Source organism: Phalacrocorax carbo, chromosome 2, assembly GCF_963921805.1.
Source record: "Phalacrocorax carbo chromosome 2, bPhaCar2.1, whole genome shotgun sequence".
Taxonomy (NCBI): domain Eukaryota; kingdom Metazoa; phylum Chordata; class Aves; order Suliformes; family Phalacrocoracidae; genus Phalacrocorax; species Phalacrocorax carbo.
Window position 1 is genome coordinate 107,652,433 of NC_087514.1, and position 22,521 is coordinate 107,674,953.

Consider the following 22,521-nt stretch of genomic DNA (forward strand, 5'->3'; position numbering starts at 1 on the left):
TGTAATCTAGGGTTTAGATTCAGCGACATGAAGCAGAACTTGAATTGATACATATGCCAAATCACAGCAAAGTCAGTGGATCTCAAGCATAGGCTTAAAATTAAATTCCTGTTTAATGATATGCTGGGTACACTGCCACATGCTTTCTTGAACTGGTGCACCTACTCAGTGAGCCACAGCAGCATGATTATTATATAAACTGTGTTGAGGTAAAAAGAATTATAGTTACTGCCAAGTCACCTTTATTCAGTTATTGTCACCCTTTAGCTAAGTGAACAGCATCTCCATACATTAGAAGAGCAAGAAACTCTGTAGATGCCCACCTCAGCTGACTGTAAGTGCTACTTAAATTCAAACTGAAATTAGAAATAGCTGCCACTTCATTATTAAAGGGCTGTTCCCTTGTTAATACAAATGAGACTATTCCTTGTGACTCAAAGGAGCTATTTTGATTTGCACCAGCTGCAGGTTACAGAAAACAGGGATTAAGCAACATCAACTGAATTCTTTGTAGAAAGAGGGAAAGAAGACGTCACCTACTTGGAACTTGGCACTTTACTCTTACCCGAAGGGGAAATTTAGTTATATTTTAAAGGGGGTTCTTGGTGGTTTCTAAATTTCCACTTTCTAATTTGTGTGTTTAGACTTTGGGAAGTGTCGAAAATGGCTTTCTGTTTTAAAATTAGGTGTGTGCATGTAAATCACATTGAATCTGCATAAAAGTAGATTATTTGGGGTATGCAAACAATTTCTTCTCTTTCAACTTTAGTGTCTTTTGACATTGACTTTGGCGCATCAATATTTAGAGCTGGGTCCTTGGTGTCCATGAGTGGCTCCTGCAGCAAAAGGACAAGTGCTTTTCCTAGTGCTGGAGTGCAGATTGCTGCACTCATGTAACCCTGCTGCTGTAATGTGCCACTCGAGGTTCTAATAACAGCCTCATATAGCACAGCAGGCCTGTCACCACTCCCATTTATGACAGGGTAAACTGGGTTGAGGGAGAACAAAGGAGACTTAAAACTTTCCCCCCCACTAATTCAACTGCTTCAATTTCACTAAGCAGAATTCCAGTACAGCTGAGGATTTTGTCATCTTCCTTGCAAAGTTTGCCCCTGGGCCACTGAAAATGGTTTAAATAATAAAATTAACTTGCCTTTTGATATCATTATGCCCTCTTTTTTGGATCAATGATTTTATCAACAGGTAATACTGATAAAGATTTATTTCTGTGAGATTTTTTTAGGGCTTTTAGATATCATGTGCAAGTTTTCAGCTCTTTGGCTCCTTAGAGTGCTGTGTGGATAGCCTCTCCTTATTTTTTCCTTTCCCCTATTTCCAAACAACAGTGAGATAAAATAGAAAAGCACTATAATGATGATAATAATAATAATAATTTATATTATTCTATAATTATAGAAGAAATCTATATTATAGATGTTATATATTATATTTACATATAATATATATAACTTATAGATATATATTATAATATAGAATCTATATTATAATAATAAAACCAGCTGCAGACACATGCTAAAGAAATAAATCTGGCGTGCAATTTTGAAAAATCTTTCCAGGTCAGTGTCAATTTTATAACTGAAGTTACCAGTTCTATCCTTCTTTGTATTTCTCCCCTCAATTAACAATCCAAATATTCTTCAAGCACTCTTCCCACATAAGGCAACTTGAAAGCAGCTTGATTTGGAAGTGTTTGCAGAATTTAGTGAGCTTACACATTTTGCTGAATGATACCCATGCCTTGAAACCTACTATCTGACACGAACCCACTTCAGGTGCCAAGAAGAGTGATGGGAAGCACATACTTACATTTCAGCTCCAGTTTGATGAAGTCAGTGTTCCCCAGATTCTCAAGAAACACCCCATCCAAGGCTGACGTCTTGAAATAGAAAGAGATGTCTGCACTGGTTTCCCCTTGGAAGGTGGAGAAGTGAAGGTAGGATGATGAAGTAACAAAAGACGCTGCATTCCAATAATTCCCTGCATGGGATAGACAGGAAATACATGTTTCAGTGTTCCCTCAAAGCAGTCTGAAAAGTTAAAAGCTTTCCATGTTAATATATGCTACAGTGTTGTATACACTGAAAAAAACTCCAAACATTTTGATTCTACTACCTCCTTTTTGTTCTTCCAGGTACAGTACATCAGATTTCAGAGGGTAGGGCAAGTTAACGGTACATTTATTTTCAGTCTTACACCAATGTGTTGCTACTACGTGTTTAGTATAGTAACACTGAGTTCATGGGAGATCAGACAGATGGGCAAAACACTAATTTTGTGACTGCCACAGCTCAGGCACATGTTTTGCTTTCACACATTACCTCACAAATAACTTATCTGTCTTCAAATTTACTCCATACAACTACACCCATTTCTTCTGAAAATGTAGCCCTGTCTATTAGACGTCTGTTAACATATATCACAGGAAAAATCCACTAAATGAAGTTAAGCAATACTGACACAATTAACATATCCCCCAGTAGCCCCCTAATACATTACCACTGGAGAAATATAATAATTAATAATATTCAAGAACTATAACAGTACTTTAGCTAGCATGTCAGTCAACATTCTGTGCAAGGTAGCATTACATTGCAAAGACAAAAAAATTAATAAGATATAGGTGATATGGTAAGCCATGAGAGACTGAAACAGGTAATTCTACTTTCATCACAGTGCCTATGTATCCAGATTCAGACATTTATTAAAATACCACTCACTACCTCACCACAGCGGAGTCTATAGTATTCCAGCTAATAAACACTTTCCATTCTAGTCAAAACTTCCAGAAATCAGTTTTCCATTATTTGATTACTGAACTAGGTGATAATGCTGTTATTTTGCTGGTTAGCACTGGATGAATATGAATGAGAATGCCAAAGCTCCAGAAGCTCAACACTGTTTGTATATAACACCACTGGCCCACACTCAAGTCCAAAGTGTTATAATTTGTGTAATTTATTAATCTCTATTTAAATTTAAATCAAATTTAAATTGAACATCTGAATTAACAGAAGAAGGGTTTAGGTTTAAATACATGCATAATATTGCCTCCTATACTTCTATCCCATCCCCTCCATTTAATTCTGCCTCTCAAGAATGCAGAATGAGAGGCTTTGGAAAAAGCAGCAGCTTTCCATTTACTTTAATGCATCCCAGGAGGAAAGTTGTAACTGAGATTTTGTGTGTGTGTGTGTACATGCACGGGTGAGTTGTGAAAAGGGGATTAACTGGGCATTCATATCACAAGGTATATAGCTTTGTGAATTAACCAGTTAGGCTAGGTTAGCTGCTTTTCAACATGTATTACTATTTACCCTGTTTAGACAAACTGATAATTTCCAGATTTATTATTATTAATTACTTTTATAGAAATGTCAACAATCTTCATATAAACAAGCTTGGGTAAGAAAAGTCTGCTAACTGGTTGCAAGGTCTTTCTCTGAAAACATACCTAGTGATAAAGCAACACAGATAAAAAAGGTATAGAATTTTATTTTCATTCATGGTGTCAGGTCTCTTTCCATCTCTCACTTTTCAGAGTGCTTCCTCAATATTAGGGTTGCTTATGGACCAGGTGCACGAGTGCTTTGTCAATAATCTGCTAGTACAGGATTCAGATGGACTACCGTATATGCTTTCCCAGTTGCAGATATACCTGGACATCTACGCACACTTCCTTCTCCTGGGAGCCACAGATATGTTAGATGCTCGTAGACTCTCAAAACAGGTTTTATTCTAATTGCTGAATAAATTTATATGAAATAAACAGGACTTAGACAAAAAGTCAGGAATATATTAATGCAAACCTTTTTAAGGAGCTAATTTAGCTGCCCTGAATAGCCTCGTAAAGATGTTTGCATGTATTTATAAATGAAACAAGTATTTTGGTCCCCTAGCTTTACATTTGCTGAAGATTACCCAAGTTATAAGCCTAGGACACAACGAACACACAACAAGCAAAAGAGCTGTGAGAGCTACAGGGAACCTACTACGAAATTCAAGTACTAATGGAGACAAATATCTCTTCAGCAAAAAAGGCTCCCCAGCCGCCTCCCTACCCCAAATGAGACCAGGCTGAGTAGGCAGCTGTTTCACCACCCAGCCAAATAGTGCAATGGGCTCTGCTGTCAGGCTTCTTCCTCTGGCCAGGGATGCTGGTTAAAGGCCAGTCTTCCTGCCAGCATCATCCAGCCATCAGTCACTGCGTGGAAGTCCCAGGTTCGCACTATGCTTACATCTTCTGTGAGCCTCACACAGCTCAAGAACTACAAGTTAGACACTCAGACACTCATCTTAACTAATCACTTCCACTGAAGCATTGACAACGGCTTTGTTGAATGGATCATATTTTTGTTTTATTTTGTCAAGTCCTGGTGCAACGAGACCCTAGTCCTTAACTGTAGCCTCCCCTGCAATAGAATATATATTATTACCATTACTATTGCAATTAAGTAAATAGAGGTAGGAGCTGCTATATGAAACAACTATTTATTTTGTAATATTTTATTTGTATCCTTTTAGATATCTTGCAAACCTGAAAGCATTAAATGTAATTTAACATAGACTCAGTCTGCAATGCTGGGACACTCTGGGTTAAATCCTTTACCACAACAGCACATAACCAAAGTGCAGGTTTGCCTTTAATTTTCAGCTGTATGTGACCATTCCTTTGTATAGTCAGAGGGTAAGATTTCACTTTCTTAGTTTTTAAAGTAAAACCTAGTTTTCAGAGTTTTTAGGACTGGTATTTGTTGCAGGTTTATCTAACAGGGTCCAGCCATATGACTAAGATTTTAAACCACCTCCACAGTACACTTACAAGTAGGACTACCATTACTGAGTTCAACTACAGGGCCAGATAGGTGGATCGGCTCATATTGAAATGCATGTCACCATTCTGTTGAAACAAAATCAATCAATTTTTATTTAGTGCTACATCTAGTCTACTGAAGAGGTCCATCACTAAGGATTTTACATTTCACTTGAAATGCTGTGGTTTGGCTCTGCAGAAAGCCTTGGCTGCAGGTGCTGCTGGCAGGAGGATAAATACAAACAGCACAGATTGAATGGGAAAACCTGCAGCTTGAGAGAGACATTTTCAAAGACTATTCATAACAAATTCCTATAAAGACAAAATAATGTTTTTGCACATTGATATACATTCATCTCAAAATACTTTCAGGGGAAAAAGACATTTTATTAAGAGTACAATGGAAATATTTTGCTAAACATATATAATGATTTTTATCATAAAATGGTATCTTTTGGTAAGAAAGGGGCTGCCTAAGGAAATCTTGAATAAAAATCCACTTTACACACATTATTATTGTTGCTTGCTAGGAACCTTTGTCAGTCATTAACAACATTTCTTTGGCATATTGTCACACTCCTTTCCTCAAATGGTTTGAACATATTAATCCTATAGGCATTTTTCTCCTACTTTAGGCTGAGCAAGCAGTAAATGGAGGAAACTGGGACTGGGACTTAAACCACAGGGTAGATGTTATGGCAGTAGGGATATCAAACTAATAGGAGATGGGAAAGGGAGTTTCTTTACAAAGCACACTCTAAATGCTAAGTTTGTAATCTGTCCTGTTAATAATGATTGTGTCATGATTATTGCCTAGGAGTAACTCAACCTTAAAAAATGGTATGCTTATGGGACATGTCTGAGAAAGCCTTGCAAGAAATGTACTACTTTGTAAGAAAGTCACTCAAGCTAAGAAGGATAACATTTTTCAGGGGTGCAGTAGGTTTGGAAACATTAAGATGGGGAAGGCAGAAGGGCTTCTCTTTTGAAGACAGTAAAAAAGAGGTGTTTGGAGACACACCATCCCTTTCTTTGTCCTTTCTCCCTCCAGACAGGGAAAATACCATAAAAGCAAATAAGGACTTTCATTGTACAGTCCAAAATATAACATTACAATTTTATTTTCTTCTTTGTAACCTCATCTGTAATTCTGTAATCTAGACCACAGCTCTGTTGTTTTAAACCTGCTTAGTGTTTAAATTCGACTTAAAGCAATTAACAGGTATAGAGCATGTTGCTGTCATGGAAGCACAAATACAAATAAATCAAGACACCAAACAAGCCTTTTCAGTTGTTTGAACCCAAGATAAATGTGAAGATCCCCAAAATATGTCTGTGTTTCTCACAAAATTGCCTGTTTCTTGCTGATGGCATTAAGTCTTAGGACATGGGGAACGCAGAGGCAGGCAAGGGAAAAGCTGATCACAGCCCCAGAAGAAACTCTGTCATGGATGTTTGTCTTGAACCATGCAGGGGTCAGAGCAATAGTTGCGCCAGAGGCACTTCAATGGACCATGTAACACTTCATGATTCTGTTTTCAATTTGTGTCAAGGCTGATCACAGCTCTGTTTATGTGCTGTGGAAATTAAAATCCAACTCATCAAGCTCCTGCAAAACTGCCTTACCTCTTTCTCATTAGTTTTGCTAACTCTGAGGTACTGTGTTCTTTATAATTTGTATGATACAAAGTGTCTCTTGTACCCCTCCATAAAGACTCAGTCTCACACAGAATGCTGCACTATAATTACAAAGGTATGATTTTTACAAGAAGCACAGTAGTCTGTAGCCACAAGAAATCAGCCTGACCACAAAGCTTAATGAGGGGGGACACCTTAAATCTCAGATTAAACAAATGAATAAAGACTTGAAGATTTTTCCATAAAGTCCCACCTCAGGAAGGAGAAAGTATATGGTTGCCATAATACTGATGAGGGCAAATTCACCTCGTCCTGAGGTATGCAACATAGACTGACATCTTTTTACATGTGGTAGCCCTGTAACACAATAAAACAGAGTCACTGGGCTTATAGCAATCAGCCTTTCAGCTTCTCCCTTGCAGTATTTTTGTCCATAACTCCTTTGCTAGCTCCCATCAATATCTTCTTTCTTAGCATGATTGAAATTCATGCTTTAACACCATCAATTTCACTTTTACATTTAAACCTCATTGAAATGGATAATGGCAATAGCAGAACTGTAAAAGACGTCAGTGCTTTTAGGCCTGCTAGGCAATAGCAATAGTGAATGAATGCTGCAATGTCAGGCAGCTCTTATGTATTACAATAGACCAAAAACCTCCAGGGCCCTCAACTGCAGCAAAACAGATTTTCTATCAAAACCATTATGTGAATAAAATGTAAGAATAGTCTCTTATTTCAGAGAAGATGGATGTGTGAATGGAAAACTGCTCTGTGCCACAAAGTAATGGACTGAGATTATCCATACAATTATGCTCAACAAATCAAGGTTTGTTTTTTTTTCCCTTTCTTCTTCTTCCATTCTGGGAGAGAGGAATCTATGCATGAACAGTCAGAGCAGTTTTGGTATCAGTATAGCAACAATCACAGATTTGATTAGTCTTCAGATCTGCATCGTAAGTGGTGGTGTCCCTAATGAAATCCCAATTTGCTGTTGGACTTTATCCAACTTCACTGCCAATAAAACAAGGGGGAGAAGGAGGAAAGATATTGTAATCAAAAAAGAATGTCACAAGTTACTCAGGAAACAAAAGTCAAAGAAAATTGGCAATGTTTCTCACACTGAGTTGTAGCTTATTTTAAAAGGTGTAACTGCAATCTCAAAGCAGGGCAAGTTCTCTTCTGTCACTGGCGCTAATCTGAGTGGGGCTGAGAGCATGGCTGCAATCTGAGCAGGAGGTGTATGTGTTGGCGGGGAGAGGAGAGCAAGGATGGCAAGTTGTCAGCAGCCTAAATCTTTTGTTGGGAGGACTACAATGCTTGTGGTTTCTCCCTCACTGAAGGATCTCTTTAATGCTGTTTTTGGTTGTGCTAACTGTTCTTCACTGGTCTGCAACTCTGTGCCACATTTACTATATGTTTTACTATGCTACATTTACTACACTTAATGTATATATAATTTACTATATATGGTATGTTTTGCATATATTCTTTGATTTCTTAGATACCCATGAAATCAATTTCACCCAGCTGCAGTCTTAAATTTATTTGACTGCTAGTGAGGTGGTTGTAGCCCTGGGGTCTGCTCTATCAGTGAGTGCCCAGTCTTGTGTCATCCCATGTTCCCACTTTTCAAAGCTGCTGCTATGACACCAGATGTCTATTCCTCCACATTGCATCATTATGTTAGTCAGCAATATCTTATTCTGCACAAAGTAACTACTTTTTACTAGTATCTGTATAAAAATTTGTTCATACCATAATAAGCAAAAGTAAAACAAACTAGGCATATGCACCCTGTCATAAGAAAAAAAAATGTGTTTCAGCTAAACCAAGTAAAACAAGCCTGGGGTAGGGGCCAAAAAAGCGCAAGCCGTGGTAAGCCTATTGCTTTGCATCCTCAGTACAACATCCAGAGAATCTAAGTAGAGATGGCACTATTATATTTCCTGGGCTATGCATTTACAATTTATCAACATCACGGCAGAATACCATTTGAAAAGAAGCATGTAAATTACCACTTAACTTAAAATTAAGATGGTAGCATCCTGATTTACTTAATCCAAACACAAATCAAGAAAAATAAACTAAATGAAATTGCTACACAAGATGTTGGCTTAATACCAGAAAATTACTTTGACAACACACAAGAAAAATAATCCCCAAGTCAACAGATCAGGAGTGTATTAACACTGCATAACAGCAAACTGAATTACACTTTCAGGCTAAATAAAAATACAGGCTAGATTTCAATTTTCAAGATAAAACTAGCTCTGTATCTTTCAACAAATGTCTGGAAGTCCAGAACAAAACCTGCTGAAGAATATGAACACATTTAAAGATGAGTTCAGAGTCAGCAAAACTGAAAAGTTAGCTCTGATATGGTGACTGTCACATTAAAGACAATATTTTAAATGATAAATGCTAAGTTAGGAAAATTTTTTTTTCAATTACCTTGACTCCAGAAGGCTGCAGCATTGCAACACAATGCATTTTGTCTGATCTAACCAAAACTGGTTCCTCTAAAGAACAGAAGTGTTAAAAAACCTTAGGGATGGAGGGAAACTGGCAGAATTGGGCTGAGAGTCTGTTTTTGTTAGGATTTGCAGGAGGCTTGCAGGGGTCTGGTCTAGAGTTTCAAAGCCAGGAAGAAATCAATATGTCCAGATGCAGACAAACAAGAAAGTACATTTGAACTGAAAAACTGTGCTTATGGTTTTTAACCTCTTTGATCCCTATACTACACCTCAAGCTCAAAGTAATTCCTTGAGGCTTATCTTCTGGAAGTTCACTGCATGCATCTTCTTGGAAAGTGAGATCCTGAAAAAGGTTAACTGTCTCTGCACATTTGGGTGCTGATCTTCCACTGATGCCCTTGTCTTCTCCAGTGGTGGGAAGGTTGTTTGGTCTCCACTCATAATCCTTTACCACCTCTTCTTTTACTGTGAATGCCAAAAGTCCTGCATGCCTGCTGCTGCTGTGAGAATGGTTGATCTCATTACAGAATTTGTCAACTTTTCACACAGGCCCATGGTCTAAAGCCACAAACTACTTTATGCAGAAGATACTGAGATACAAGACTGAGAGAAGGTAACTGTCTTTCCCGAATTAGAAATGCAGGCTAACCTTTCAATCAGTTCTTAATGAGCTTATAGCATACATTTCCAATTAATGCACAACAACATTCTACTGAAATTTAAAAGAATCCATCTGGGCCCACAGATCTATACCTATAATTTACCTGGGTTCAAAAATTCCACCAAAGACATCCACAAACAACACTTCACAGAATGTCAGGTTGGAAGGGACCTCAGGGACCATCTAGTCCGACCGTTCTAGGAAGAGCACAGTCTAAACAAGATGGCCCAGCACCCTGTCCAAATGACTCTTGAAGGTGTCCAACGTGGCCGAGTCAACCACTTCCCTGGGGAGATTATTCCAATGGTTCACTGTCCTCACTGTGAAAAATTTTCCTCTCATGTCCAATCAGAATCTCCCCAAGAGCAACTTGTGTCTGTTCCCCCTTGTCCTCTCCATATGACTCCATATAAAAAGAGAGTCTCCATCTTCTTTGTAGCTCCCCCTTAAGTACTGGTACATGGTGATGAGATCCCTTCTAAGCCTCCTTTTCTCAAGGCTGAACAAACCCAGTTCTCCCAGCCTAGCCTCATATGGCAGGCTTCCCAGTCCTTTGATCATCTTGGTGGCCCTTCTCTGGACCCCCTCCAGCCTGCCCACATCCTTTTTGTATAGAGGGGACCAGAATTGTACACAGTACTCCAGGTGTGGCCTGACAAGCGCTGAGCAGAGTGGGATAATGACCTCTTTATCTCTGCTGGTGATGCCCTTTTTGATGCAACCCAGCATCCTGTTGGCCTTCTTGGCTGCAGCAGCACGCTGTTCGCTCATGTCAAGCTTCCTGTCCACCAGGTCCCCTAGGTCCCTTTCCACAGAGCTGCTCTCCAACCAGGTGGATCCCAGTCTGTGCTGCACTCTTGCATTATGTTTTCCCAGGTGCATGATCTTACACTTCTCCTTGTGGAACTTCATAAGGTTCTTGCTGGCCCACTCTTCCAGCCTATCCAGATCTCCCTGCAGAGCAGCTCTCCCTTCTGGAGTGCCTACTTCCCCACTCAACTTGGTGTCATCAGCAAACTTCAGGCTACACTTGATGCCGTTATCCAGATCACTTATAAATATATTGAATAACATTGGGCCCAATATCGATCCCTGGGGGACTCCACTAGTGACAGGTTGCCAGTTTGAGAAAGACCTATCTACCACCACCCTTTGGGTGCAGCCTGACCTTAAATTGCTTATTTAGAAATGAAAGAATCTCTGCCCTATTATCTGGGATCAACTTGAGTATTATGGTCAGTAATGAAGGACATAACCAGTTAAACATTAAGATTGCAGTAAGATGGATAGCAGTTTATCTCCTCACTGTTATAAATTATCTGTTTTCATAAAGATTCTCAAGTGACATAGCACTTACAAGACATAGATCAATGGATATAAACACAGATGCTAAAGTCTGCTTTACTCTGCCAGCCACTATATTTGCTGAATGAGGGAAAAGTGCAATCACATTTATCAGTCAAATGTTGGAGTCAATGAAACAGATTCAGTGATGTGGAAAAGTTTCCAGCACCTGCTGTGTTACTTGCAATCATCTTCGGAAGATCATTTTTCAGATGTCTTGCCTCCTGGTCACAATGCCTAATCACAGTGCATACCCTGTCACTGCTGTAATCATTACTTTCATCCACCTAAAGAATGAAAAGTCCTGATCTGGCATGGTTTACAACCTGGAGCTGTGTAATGTGCTGATGGAGCTTTAATGATGCATGTAAACTGGTGTCCTTTCAAGGGAATTTTCTAAAACTGTAACTGACCTGCAAACATCAGCTTGATCACTCCTCTGCCACAGTCAACACGGTGTGTAGGAACCCTGCCATGATGCCAGAATGGTAAACATTAAATACAGGAACCTGCTGTTGTCCACAAACCATGTTACTAACTATGAGGATCTGATTCTCTATTGCCATGTAGATATTGGCGGTGTTTATAGCTGTGCAAAGCAACTGTAATATCTTACCATTCCCATCTGGTAATACTGCATAACCACTCTATGCTCAGCATGTGACTGTGCAAGATGTAAGGCAAAGACACAAGGACAATAATGTAAGAAAACAATGACCTTTCTTAACAGCTCAGTTCCTCTGTGGTATTAAATTTATCTCTGTGCTGTGGAGGTGAACTACAGGAAAGGGTAGTTCTCAGACCCCTCCCTTCTGCTCTCCAGATCCTTGGCTAGGTATGTGGGCAATGAAATGCACCTCTAGAGTTCAGTAGAGGCATAGAGCCATTGCACTGGCCCAACACCATGTGGACAACATGATCCAATAACCATTTCTACTTCCACCATTCCCATTTGCTATCCCTGGCATGACTTTTTATAAGAAGGATCTGCTGGGTAATCTCTACACAGCTCCACCCCTGTACATTTTCTTATTTCTGGAGGAAAGTTTCTCTGCTTAGGGTGACATTTCTGTTCCTCTGTGTGGCTTCAAAGTCACTGGTGTTTGGCTATGGATCTGGACTCAGGGTCCTGGCTCTTTGGCCATCTGATTTGAGTTCTCCTTGAGCAGCTTTATTTTCACAATCGAAAATGTTCTTCAGAATTAAAAGATAAAATGCAATTTAGTCTTGATGTAGCACATTACTATTCTTCATGTCACTGATTCCAGAATTACCTGTTACTCACAGGCATAAAATTATTTTGCTTGATCTTCTATTACTGGATGGATTTCAGAGCCTTCTGAACTAAATATGAGAATATTTAATTCACAATATGTGACTAGGTCCTTTGATGAATGATAGTCCTCTGAGCTTTGATGAAACCTGTGGCAAAAGCCATTTGCTTGAGGTATTAATTTAATTCAGCAGGTGCACTAATACAAAGTTATGCTGTTCTACTGATCACCCATAGAAATATACTTTCAATGATTCCTATGTTCATGTCCCAGTCCCAATTCCACAGAAATTAAGAAATATTTAAGAGGTACATCAAACATACAGTTAAAGAGTAAAACTATAATCTTGATTCTCATGGTGCCACTCCAGTTTTGTGTCACTAACATTATTTGAGGTCCAACTTCCTATAACATATTTTCTAGGCATGTGGCTTTTACTGATGGTTGCTATTTATGCTACGTAGGCCCCCAATTAAGAGCATTTGTGGAGAATTTGAATTTCAGAGATGGACACCTTGTGCTGAATCCAAACAGCCTTAAAAATACTTCTGTGGCGTCCTAGTCCTAGACTGCTCTAGGAACTAAGAAGAACTAGTGGAGTCTATGTTATGGTACTGTTCCACCCCATAAACTGAAGCTTTGGCTACATCATCTGCTGTATTATGTACTCTGGCCCTGGGCATACTACTTGATATGCCTATACTGACCTAGCCTTTTCCCCTTCAGTCACTAATATCAAACTTTGCAAGAGAGTCTTTGAAAAGCAATTTTAAGATTAATTTCTGTATTGTCTATAGCAGAGAAACTTATCACTTGGCTGCATTTGGGCCTTTCCTCCATTTGCTGCCTGTTCCTTACCTTTAAAATAACTCATTAAGACTATCACTGTGCCCAAAGATCTTACTAGATCTTGCACTATCTCAGCAGTGTTCAAAATCCAAGAATGCAAAGCAAGAGCACTTATAAAATTTCAATTTAAAAAGAAAAGTCTCCCCCATTAAGTGGTCCCCTAGAGCCTTGTATGTGGCTATACTCCCTTTAGCCACCTTTTTTAGTCTTAACACTACCATTAGTGCCATTGCTAATACTGTTATCAGAGAGTAGTTACATGAGCAAAGTTACTCAGGTGAGGTCACTGTAGGATTGCAGCTGTAACTCTTTGAGCAGTCATTGGCTAGTTACTCATCAAATACCATGTAGGTGATGCAAGCAAATATATGCAGTGTATATCTAAACCAGAACCAGAATTTTTCAGACTAAATAGGTCATCATTTGGAGAGAGAAGAAGGGATCTATTGCACTCCTGTTGGAGCTAGTCAAAAAGTTCTTTTGGACTTGAGTGGTAGCAGCACTAAGACTGAGATTCTTAACTGTATATATATGTTAAAAATGCTCTTATGAATTTAATGAGGACTAAACCAACCAGAGTTTACAGCTGTATAAGAAAGGCTTATACATAGCACCCAACAAAAAATTATTAGCTTTAGCATTCAAAAAAAAATCTAGTACCAATAACCTGTGTTAAAGGTTTAACTTCTCTAGAGACCCCTTCCAACCTCAACTATTCTGTGAACCATTCTGTGAGGGCATGAACAATGACCAGAAAAAAAATAATCTGGTTCTGGCTTGAATAAAAGTGGCAAGAAAATCAATCTCATTCAAAAAATTGAAATGAAATTAGTATTTCAGAGGTGAAATGGCTTGTGAAAGCAAAACACTACATCTACAGGATGTCTGATTCTGACCTCATTCACATCATTTGAGCGTAGCTCTAGTGTTCATGGTGTTACACTCAACTTGTACAAATCTGAGAGCATTTACTCAACACTTATTTCCCAAATCTTTTCCATCTCAGCCAAAATAATATGCAGTGAAAGAGAAAACAAAGTGTGAAAAAGGTATCTCAAAAAGAAACAAAGACCTTTCTCTGACTTGCATTTCTTTCCTTCCATTTCCTTCCTTCCCTCCCTTCTTTCCCTTACCTTTGTATTTTTTTCTTCCTTTGTCTTTCTCTTTCATTCTCAGTTCCTTTCTCCTCCCTCCCTTCTTCCTTCCTTTCACTCTCCTGCCCTCCTTCCTTTTCTAGGTTTTCCCATGCTAAATATTTCTCTACTAAACAGTCATCCAGAAATTTAGACTTGTAAAGGAATGTTTCAGCTGGCATATAACAACAAAAGCTTGCAGAAAAAAACTCCCTTAAGACATTTTACAAAGCATGGCACAAAGTGGGAAAAGCATGCACATCTAAAACTAGGTTTCCAGAACACAAAAGGAATCCCTTGCAGTGAAGATCTTTACCTGAAATGGAAAGATGACTTAGGGTAAAGGCACTATGCCATAATTCAGTCATTCTAAATTCAATTTCCTGGCTCTGACTTTCTTATCATACATGATCCTGGCCAAGTTGTTTATGGCTTTGTAGTGGTTTAGCTGGCAACTCAGCCCCACAGAGTCACTTGCTCACTCCCCCACCGGTAGATGGGGGAGAGAATCAGAAGGGTAACGCTCGTGAGTTGAGGTAAGAACAGTTTAATAATAAAAATAAAAATAAAAAAAACCACAAAAAAATGCAATGAAAAGGAGAACAACAAGAGGCACAAAACCTTGGGGGGGCAGGGTGGAAAGGAGGGAGGAGGGGAATGAACCGCTGAAACAAACCACACACAACACAACCACCCACTAACCCAACACCTTGCCTCTTCTGAGCTGCAACCTGCCCCCCCCCCCCCCCCTCCCCTCCCCCCCCCCCCCCCCCCCAGTATACCGGCCATGGTGTCACATGGTATGGAATGAACATCCCATTGGCCAGTCGGGGTCAGCCACCCCCGCCGTGGCCCCGCCCCTCCCAGCCTCCCGCCGGCAGGCACGGCAGAGCACGGGAAGCTGGAAAGGTACCCAACCCCCCACGGTGAGGAGAATTAACCCCTTCTCAGCCAAAACCAGCACAGGCTTATGGCTCCAGATTCCAAGATCTCTGAGGTGAAGAAAATATCTCTTAGAGGTTTTCCTTTACAAGGTCTTTTTGAATCTTGATCTTGTAGGACTATCAACATATGCAGTGAACTGTGGTTACAATCTTAGGCTGCATGAGGCAGCTTTTTTCTTGAAGTGAGTACTGAACTTGGCTGGAATTTGAACACACTACCGTGATACAAGTGTTGACAGTAATTTTCCATAAATTGACTTCTTACTTTCACGTTATCCAAATGCACTGCTGTTGTCTGAAGTCATTAAATTAGTGTCAAAACATATCAAAAATAGAGAACGCAATTCTTTACATTGTTCTGCCTGCTCAAATAGCAACATACCAATGTGGCAACATCATTTATGGATAAAAATATATAAATATGAAAATAAAAGATCTATCAACACTTAAAAAGCAAAGATTACAACTATTTCACTGCGTTAAGAAGTAAATGTTTCTTCACAGGTTTTTGTAACCCTGCATGAGAGTACCTCATGATGACCAAGACATGTCGCCTTAATTGTTATGGTGTTTCTTTCCAGTATAAATATCAATAAATTTAATATATTACTTTGATCATTGAGGATTATTGGTGAATTTTACTCAGACTGCTTGAGCCTTGAAGGCCACTCTATTACCTGTGATATCATACAGACCAAAGCAGAAGGCTCCTTGGGATTCCATTTATCAGAGGAATAAATACCTTCCATGGCAGATCTAAATTTTTTGAAAGGGAACATCACAGTCATGCTTACTATCACGGCTACTAGATCAGGCCTTTGGTCTTGAGGAAGAGTTCAGGCTATACTAAAGAATGGGAGCTTTGGTCTGTAGTTGGTCTAAATAAGAAACTACTCACAAGCTGTGAAGAGGCTGGGCTGCTTGACACCAGAGGTGTACTTCACTTTGATCTATGAAGTCTTTCTTCTTCTGCCAGAGGGAACAGCGGTACTCATGACACTTGATTTTACAGTTCTCTTCACTGGGAAAAGATAGTCTTTGTGAATGGCAATCTTAAGTCATGTAAGGGCGCAAACAGACCAAAATCTGCTTGCATTGGATCAACCAAGGCTTCAAATATACCGTTAAAGGTCAGTTTTGGAGGAAAAACCTGGGTTCACAGTGGGTGATGTGAATCAGGATCTGATATAGGGAAACCACCTAATTTCATAGGAAATTATTGTTGCATGACAGCCTCTGTTCTTGAAGGAAATCCCCTGAAGGAGAGAAATAAATGCAGAGTTTCTCTAAGGAAACATTGACGTGAGACAAGAAATGCCTTGGAACAAAACCAGAGCTAACCCTGGAGATGGAAGTACATGAGCTGTGTGGGTGCACCCAGGCCACTGGAGCATGTACACCTACCCAGGCACTGAGATGGAGGGCTAGTGAGTTGACAGCACAGCCTTCCCATACCGAGCACTACAAGAGTCACTCTGCGTTGCGCTGCATTTCTGTCATTAAGCTGTACCAGCTTGATGGACTTTGTTAGTGTATATAACGCTGCACTGCACCCTGTAAACTTAACGTATGCCTATACTGATTATTTTGACTGCAGTTTGATCCTCTAAATGGGGCTGGTCTGGCTCAGATTCAGCCTTCACATTAGCCACTATAATGAAAACTAATCTTGGTCCTCCCTTCTTAGACTATAAATAGGCAGCCTGTAACCAGCATTGCATGTTTCCTGTGTAGTCATTGCTAACAGACAGAACAGCTGGTAAACCAGACTGCTGACAGTGGATGTTGGCAATATCAAGTCTCTGCATTTGATGGTGGGTCACCTTCTCAGGCATCTTATACTATTTGCTTAAGAACACACTGATCAGAGCATTTGGCTTCAACCATCACTAGCTCAGATTTGGGGATACTTGACCTGGTCTACTGTTGTACTGTGTTTACATCCATTTGTTTCTGAATTTGCTATGTATTCTTTGGGCGCTCAAAATACAAACAAATACAGGTTAAAGTAGAAAAATTGATGAGAAGGAACCAAGGAACCAAATGGAACTCTGTTTTTGCAATGAAGGAAAAACTAGCACCCATATTGTATTATATCGTGAACAGTTTTAATGTATATTATTATGTATGCATGTCAATATCTCTTCAGTGACAGCACTCTCAAAGGCAAGTAATGTAATATCACATAAAGATAGCCATTCTCCCCCCACATACCCTCTTCTTCTCTATCCCTCCTTCCTTCCCCTTCCCTGAAGGAAAACACTCAAACAAACAAAACAGGAAGAATAAAGAGTACCAATTAATAATAGATTCAGATTTTATTTTTCTGGGAATGTGAATAAAAGTGTTAGCCAGCAAAGGGCTTGGTCTCTGCTGAGATCACCTTGTCATTTCTGATTTCATTACTGAGTTTCTAGCAGAACAGTTGAACCTGCAAAACATCCTTTCTCTCCCATTTGCTGAGCACAGTAAGCCAGCTGCCACGAGTGCTGAGGCAATGGGGGCTGGGGAATAGGGTGGCAGCAAAGAGGGTTACGACAGCTGCATCTAAAAATGTACGAATTCTGCAGAGAGAGCGCAACAGGTCCTGCTTCAGAATAGGGCAGATTGGCTTTTCTAAAAAAAAAGGTAACGATTCAGTGAAAAGCTCATAGGAAGGAAAGAAAAATGCTTATAGTCTTCCATGAGTAGCCTCAGAACAATTCTGTCCATAAATATTTATTGAGAAAAGTACACAAATAGCAAAGACTGAAAGCTTATTTTGCAGATTAAACCTTTTCTGCCAGTTTTTACTTTTTCTCCAAATGATGAGTAATTATGTAATTTCTTTGGCTTTCACTTATAATGATAGTACCGGTTATATTTTTACTGAGCAAAATCAGTCTTCTTTGACAAGTGCATATCTGCACTATCTCCTTTAAGAGATACCACAAGGCAAAGGCACTTTCCTCAGTTTCAATGGCAGTTGATACTGTGCCTCATCAGAGGGTGGAGGAACTTAGAAGCACCACAGCAATGTTTAGCTTTATAGATGTTTTCACTGACTATACAATTGTATTAGCAGCCTCTCCCTTCAGGGAAAGAAAAGCTGCTTGTTACCAAATCAGTAGTCTATTCTATTCTATTCTATTCTATTCTATTCTATTCTATTCTATTCTATTCTATTCTATTCTATTCTATTCTATTTCATTCCATTCCATTTCTTATTCTATATTCTTTCTATCTGCTTTTGCTCTTGCTCTATTCCCAGTGACATCTAAATCAATCCTTCAAGTAACTGAAAGAGCAAACAAAAATTTATCAACAGAGAAATTTATGGTTGAAAGATGATTATTTACGAAGTAATTTGGTTTTTTGACCTGACAAAAGCAAGATGGTAGGCCAAAGTCTAGCCTCCATCTTTGTAAGCTCCTAGCTTTGAATTTTCCTCTTTCATTACCACTTTTTTTTAGATTTGAAAACTAATATCAGTGGGAAATTTTTGTGTCGTGTCCTCCCCCAACCACACATCTATAAATTTTGGCTTGAAAAAAAAAAGAAACTTATTTTTTAATCAGCTGATTATTTATGTGCAGACTAGTGCAATCTGGTAACCAATCCCATCTTATTCCTGTGTAATCACCTAAATAGAATGACTTTCAAAAATAAACAACAATAGGAGAAATGTATGCCAAATATTACTTTAAGACAAGATGGATTCCTTTCTTTAAAGAGGTGAACTGGTATTTCCTTGCATAAATAAGATGACTCTTTAAAATGGATAGGACATATTCTGCTACTAATTATAGATGCAAATCAGGAAACAGTATATTGACCTTAACAGCTTTTAGTCCTTCCACAACTTGAATATGCCACTGCTATGAAATCTCTTCAGCTTATTCAACCTATTTAATGTTATGAGGAATTTTATCTGACACTACCACAATTGAAGAGAGAGATGATTAGAATTATAAGTCTGGGAAAAAAAATCTGTATGCACATGAAGCTTTGAAGGGCTTTTTAAAGCTCTGTGCAGATTGCCTGCTTAAGCTTTATAACAACATGGCAAGCATGGCTTTTCCTCCTGGGCACAAAGCCTAATGCCTAGTTTTCTGTTTGCCTTAACTCCTGTGAGTATTCCTGCTGAGCAGCTTTAGCAGACCAGCCTCTCAAAGTAAAAGATTAAACCTTTTCTCCTGTTCCCATGAGTTTTAATCTTGAGGGAAACAGAAATAAAAATTATTGAAAGGCAACATGAAGAGTCACATCTAGCCATGGAGGTTAATAACCAAGTATAGAAAGCTTTAGATATTGACACGATCTGACGTTACTTCTGTTCGAAGGTGGCTTAATCACAGGTTTCTGCACAAAAAGGATCCAGACTTCGAACAACTGTGCTGGGCTTGCTGCCAGCAAACATCATAACTGAGTGCTGCTATCAGCCCTTCAGAAAGGGAAAGGAGAAAAAAGGCAAAAAGGAAAAGTTCTTGTCCTTCTAATAAGCTTGGCATGTGAACATGCTTGACATAGAGGCACCCACTCCAAATCCTGAATTTTATCTCAACAAAAGGAAGCACTCTGGCCTGGTTTAAGCCACAGGGCTTAAACATAGGCCTGTCTCAAGGTAAACACTACTAATCAAATATGTCAGTATATTGATAGGTTGTGCCTTCTGCAGAAAGGCTGAGGAAGAGCAACTGGTACCTGCCTTAATGGCTACTATCCATTTTAGCATGAAGTACTGCCTGTCAGCTACCAAGGAGAGGGACAAAAAAAGAGAAAAGCTCAGGAGCAGTTAGCCCAGAGCAGTAAAAACAAATGGCCAAACAAAAAACCCTGGCAGAAAACCTTAGCTTTTGTGAGGACAATACTTCACATCAACAAAAGCTTGTTCTGAAGCAAAGCTGATGGCCCTCACTCTTGTTGCTTTTTGTTTCTTCCCTTCTTGTTCCAAAGTATATCTTGTTATGAAGCTTTCTCTTGTGCAAGCTTCTTCATCACATGCACCAACTCCATGTCTTGCCTATTCGTCTACCACTGCCTCAGTTCCCTCAGTATGGACATCACACAGGATGCGTTAACTGCATTTCATCAGAAATTTATATCAGAAATAGTGTCTGTATCAGGAATAGTGTGGCCACCAGGAGCAGGGAAGTTATCGTGCCCCTGTACTCAGCACTGGTGAGGCCGCACCTCGAATACTGCATTCAGTTTGGGCCCCCTCACTACAAGAAAGACATTGAGTTGCTGGAGCATGTCCAGAGAAGGGCAACGAAGCTGGTGAAGGGTCTGGAGAGCAAGTCTTACAAGGAGTGGCTGCGGGAGCTGGGGTTGTTTAGTCTGGGGAAAAGGAGGCTGAGGGGAGACCTTATCGCTCTCTACAACTACCTGAAAGGGGGTTGTAGCGAGGTGGGTATCAGCCTCTTTTCCCTGGTAACAAGGCATTCAGGTCAGATATTAAGAAAAATTTCTTGACCAAAAGGGTTGTCAAGCATTGGAACAGGGTTCCCAAGGAAGTGGTTGTCACCATCCCTGGAGTTATTTAACTGTGGCTAAGGAAAAGTCAGTTTGCACCTTTACTGGTTGCTCAGGCAGGTTTCTAAAAATTTGTGTTGTTGACAGTGTTTTTGCTACAGGCCTGAGATTTTCTGTTTGTATCTGACCAGCCCAGGCTCCAGATGCAACTTTATATACAAGCACTTCTCTCAGCATCACCTACATTTGGGTCTGTGCCTGTTTCTCTGACCTCCATCACACAAGATGTTTGAACACTGATCCACAGAGCAGGTGAGTTGACCATGTCTTCTATGCACCATTGCTTATTTGTTTCCTTGTTTGTTTGGGGTTTTTCTTACAGATTGGTTACTATTTCTCACATCGCTGCTGGATTGTTGCACATCTGGAGAGGTGTTGTCTTATCTTCCTGGCCCATACAACTGCAACCACATTACTTCTCCAACCAGTCTGAGCCCACTCTCTGGCTCTGTCAGCAGTAGCTCACACAGAGCTATGACTGGGTTATTTGGCAGGGGGAGGTCAGTGCAGATTACTCACGTATTAGGCCGAGCAGGGCCTAACACAGCCCTAACAGCCCTAACAGCGTGCTGTCTGAGATGGGGGAAGCAGCCCTTCCTGTTGGCAGGCTGACAGTGAGCTCTCTGCATGTTACAGCAATGACAAGAAAGCGGTGTTAGAGGAAAGACGATGAGGGAATTAGCTCATCTGCACTACACTTGAAGAAATTAAGAGAAGTTAATTTAGGCCTTTACCCTGTGCTCCACTACCTTTGGAGTTACAGCTGTGAGACCTTGAAAGTCTCCTCAGAGTTCCCAGGACTGTATCCTTACCAAGTGTCTCCTTTCTGTGCCATGTTCATGGCAATTTCACTGTGCAGGGGATAAACATGCACAAACACCACTATAGTGACCACAGTGATGCAGAAGACAAGCTACAATTTCATCCTAATTTGGTTTCACAAAAGACACGAAGAGATACAGCTTGGCACTTTGGAGGCCAAATTTGGTATGTGCAGCCACAGCTCTGTAGCTAGTTCTCTGTAAGTGTTTGCAATAAATAATCCAATTTTAATTAACATGGGATATAATAACTCTTACTAAATCTAAATTGAATGCATGTTAGGGAACTTAGAATTGTAGTATTGTCCAATACGAACTCCCAGACACGGCAGCTTCAATCCCATTACTCCAAGTTTTACCACTACGCTAAAACTGACCTGCTAAATTACTCTCCTGGGTAATGCGTAATGCCATAAAATTAAACACTGATTTATTACTTAAAAGACATCAGAGATCGTCAGGGTGTTAAACATCAGGGCTGGCTTGTTTTGCAAACCGTATTTAATGGCAGACCCAGCTGGTACGCCTTAAATGGAACTCAAACAAACAAACAACCTTTTTTCTAAATGCAGGCAGACAAAAGCAAAAGTATGCTACTAGCTCTTTTGAGTATGGGATTTCAAATTTTTTTTACCACATGGATCACATGGTAATGGAATGACTATATCCACCACTGCCACTGGTGACTGAAAATATCGTATCTTCAGTAAACAAACCCATTATTTATACAGATCACCTCCCGGGACCAGCAGTTTAAGAAAACACCCTGTCTGTGGTGTTATCACTTTCAGTTCGCTGGCTGCTGTTCTTTATCACTGCTGTTTTGTGCCAGCTTTGCTAGCCAGATATGGAACTGATAATACCCTTTCTAAAGACTGAATTGCAACTCTCCCATTGACATCAAATGGAGCACAAGCAGGAATGACAACACTTTCTCTTTTATGGCCTTTTTATTTCCTCCTCCTAGAGTTTGTGCAGAACTGCGGCAGATCAAGCATCAATCCTCCATCAACTCCGTATTTGAGAAGGAAGAAT

The 22,521-nt window shown here is 39.8% G+C and overlaps 1 protein-coding gene across 1 annotated transcript in view; it reads right to left on the bottom strand.

Moving 5' to 3' along the window:
* The window catches only part of CNTNAP2 (contactin associated protein 2), a 1,195,621-nt gene that overhangs the window by 116,986 nt on the left and 1,056,114 nt on the right, over positions 1–22,521 (bottom strand). Inside the window, exon 16 of the mRNA XM_064443813.1 lies at positions 1,828–1,998. Within this exon, the coding sequence (XP_064299883.1) occupies positions 1,828–1,998 (171 nt within the window). The remainder of the gene's footprint in view (positions 1–1,827; positions 1,999–22,521) is intronic.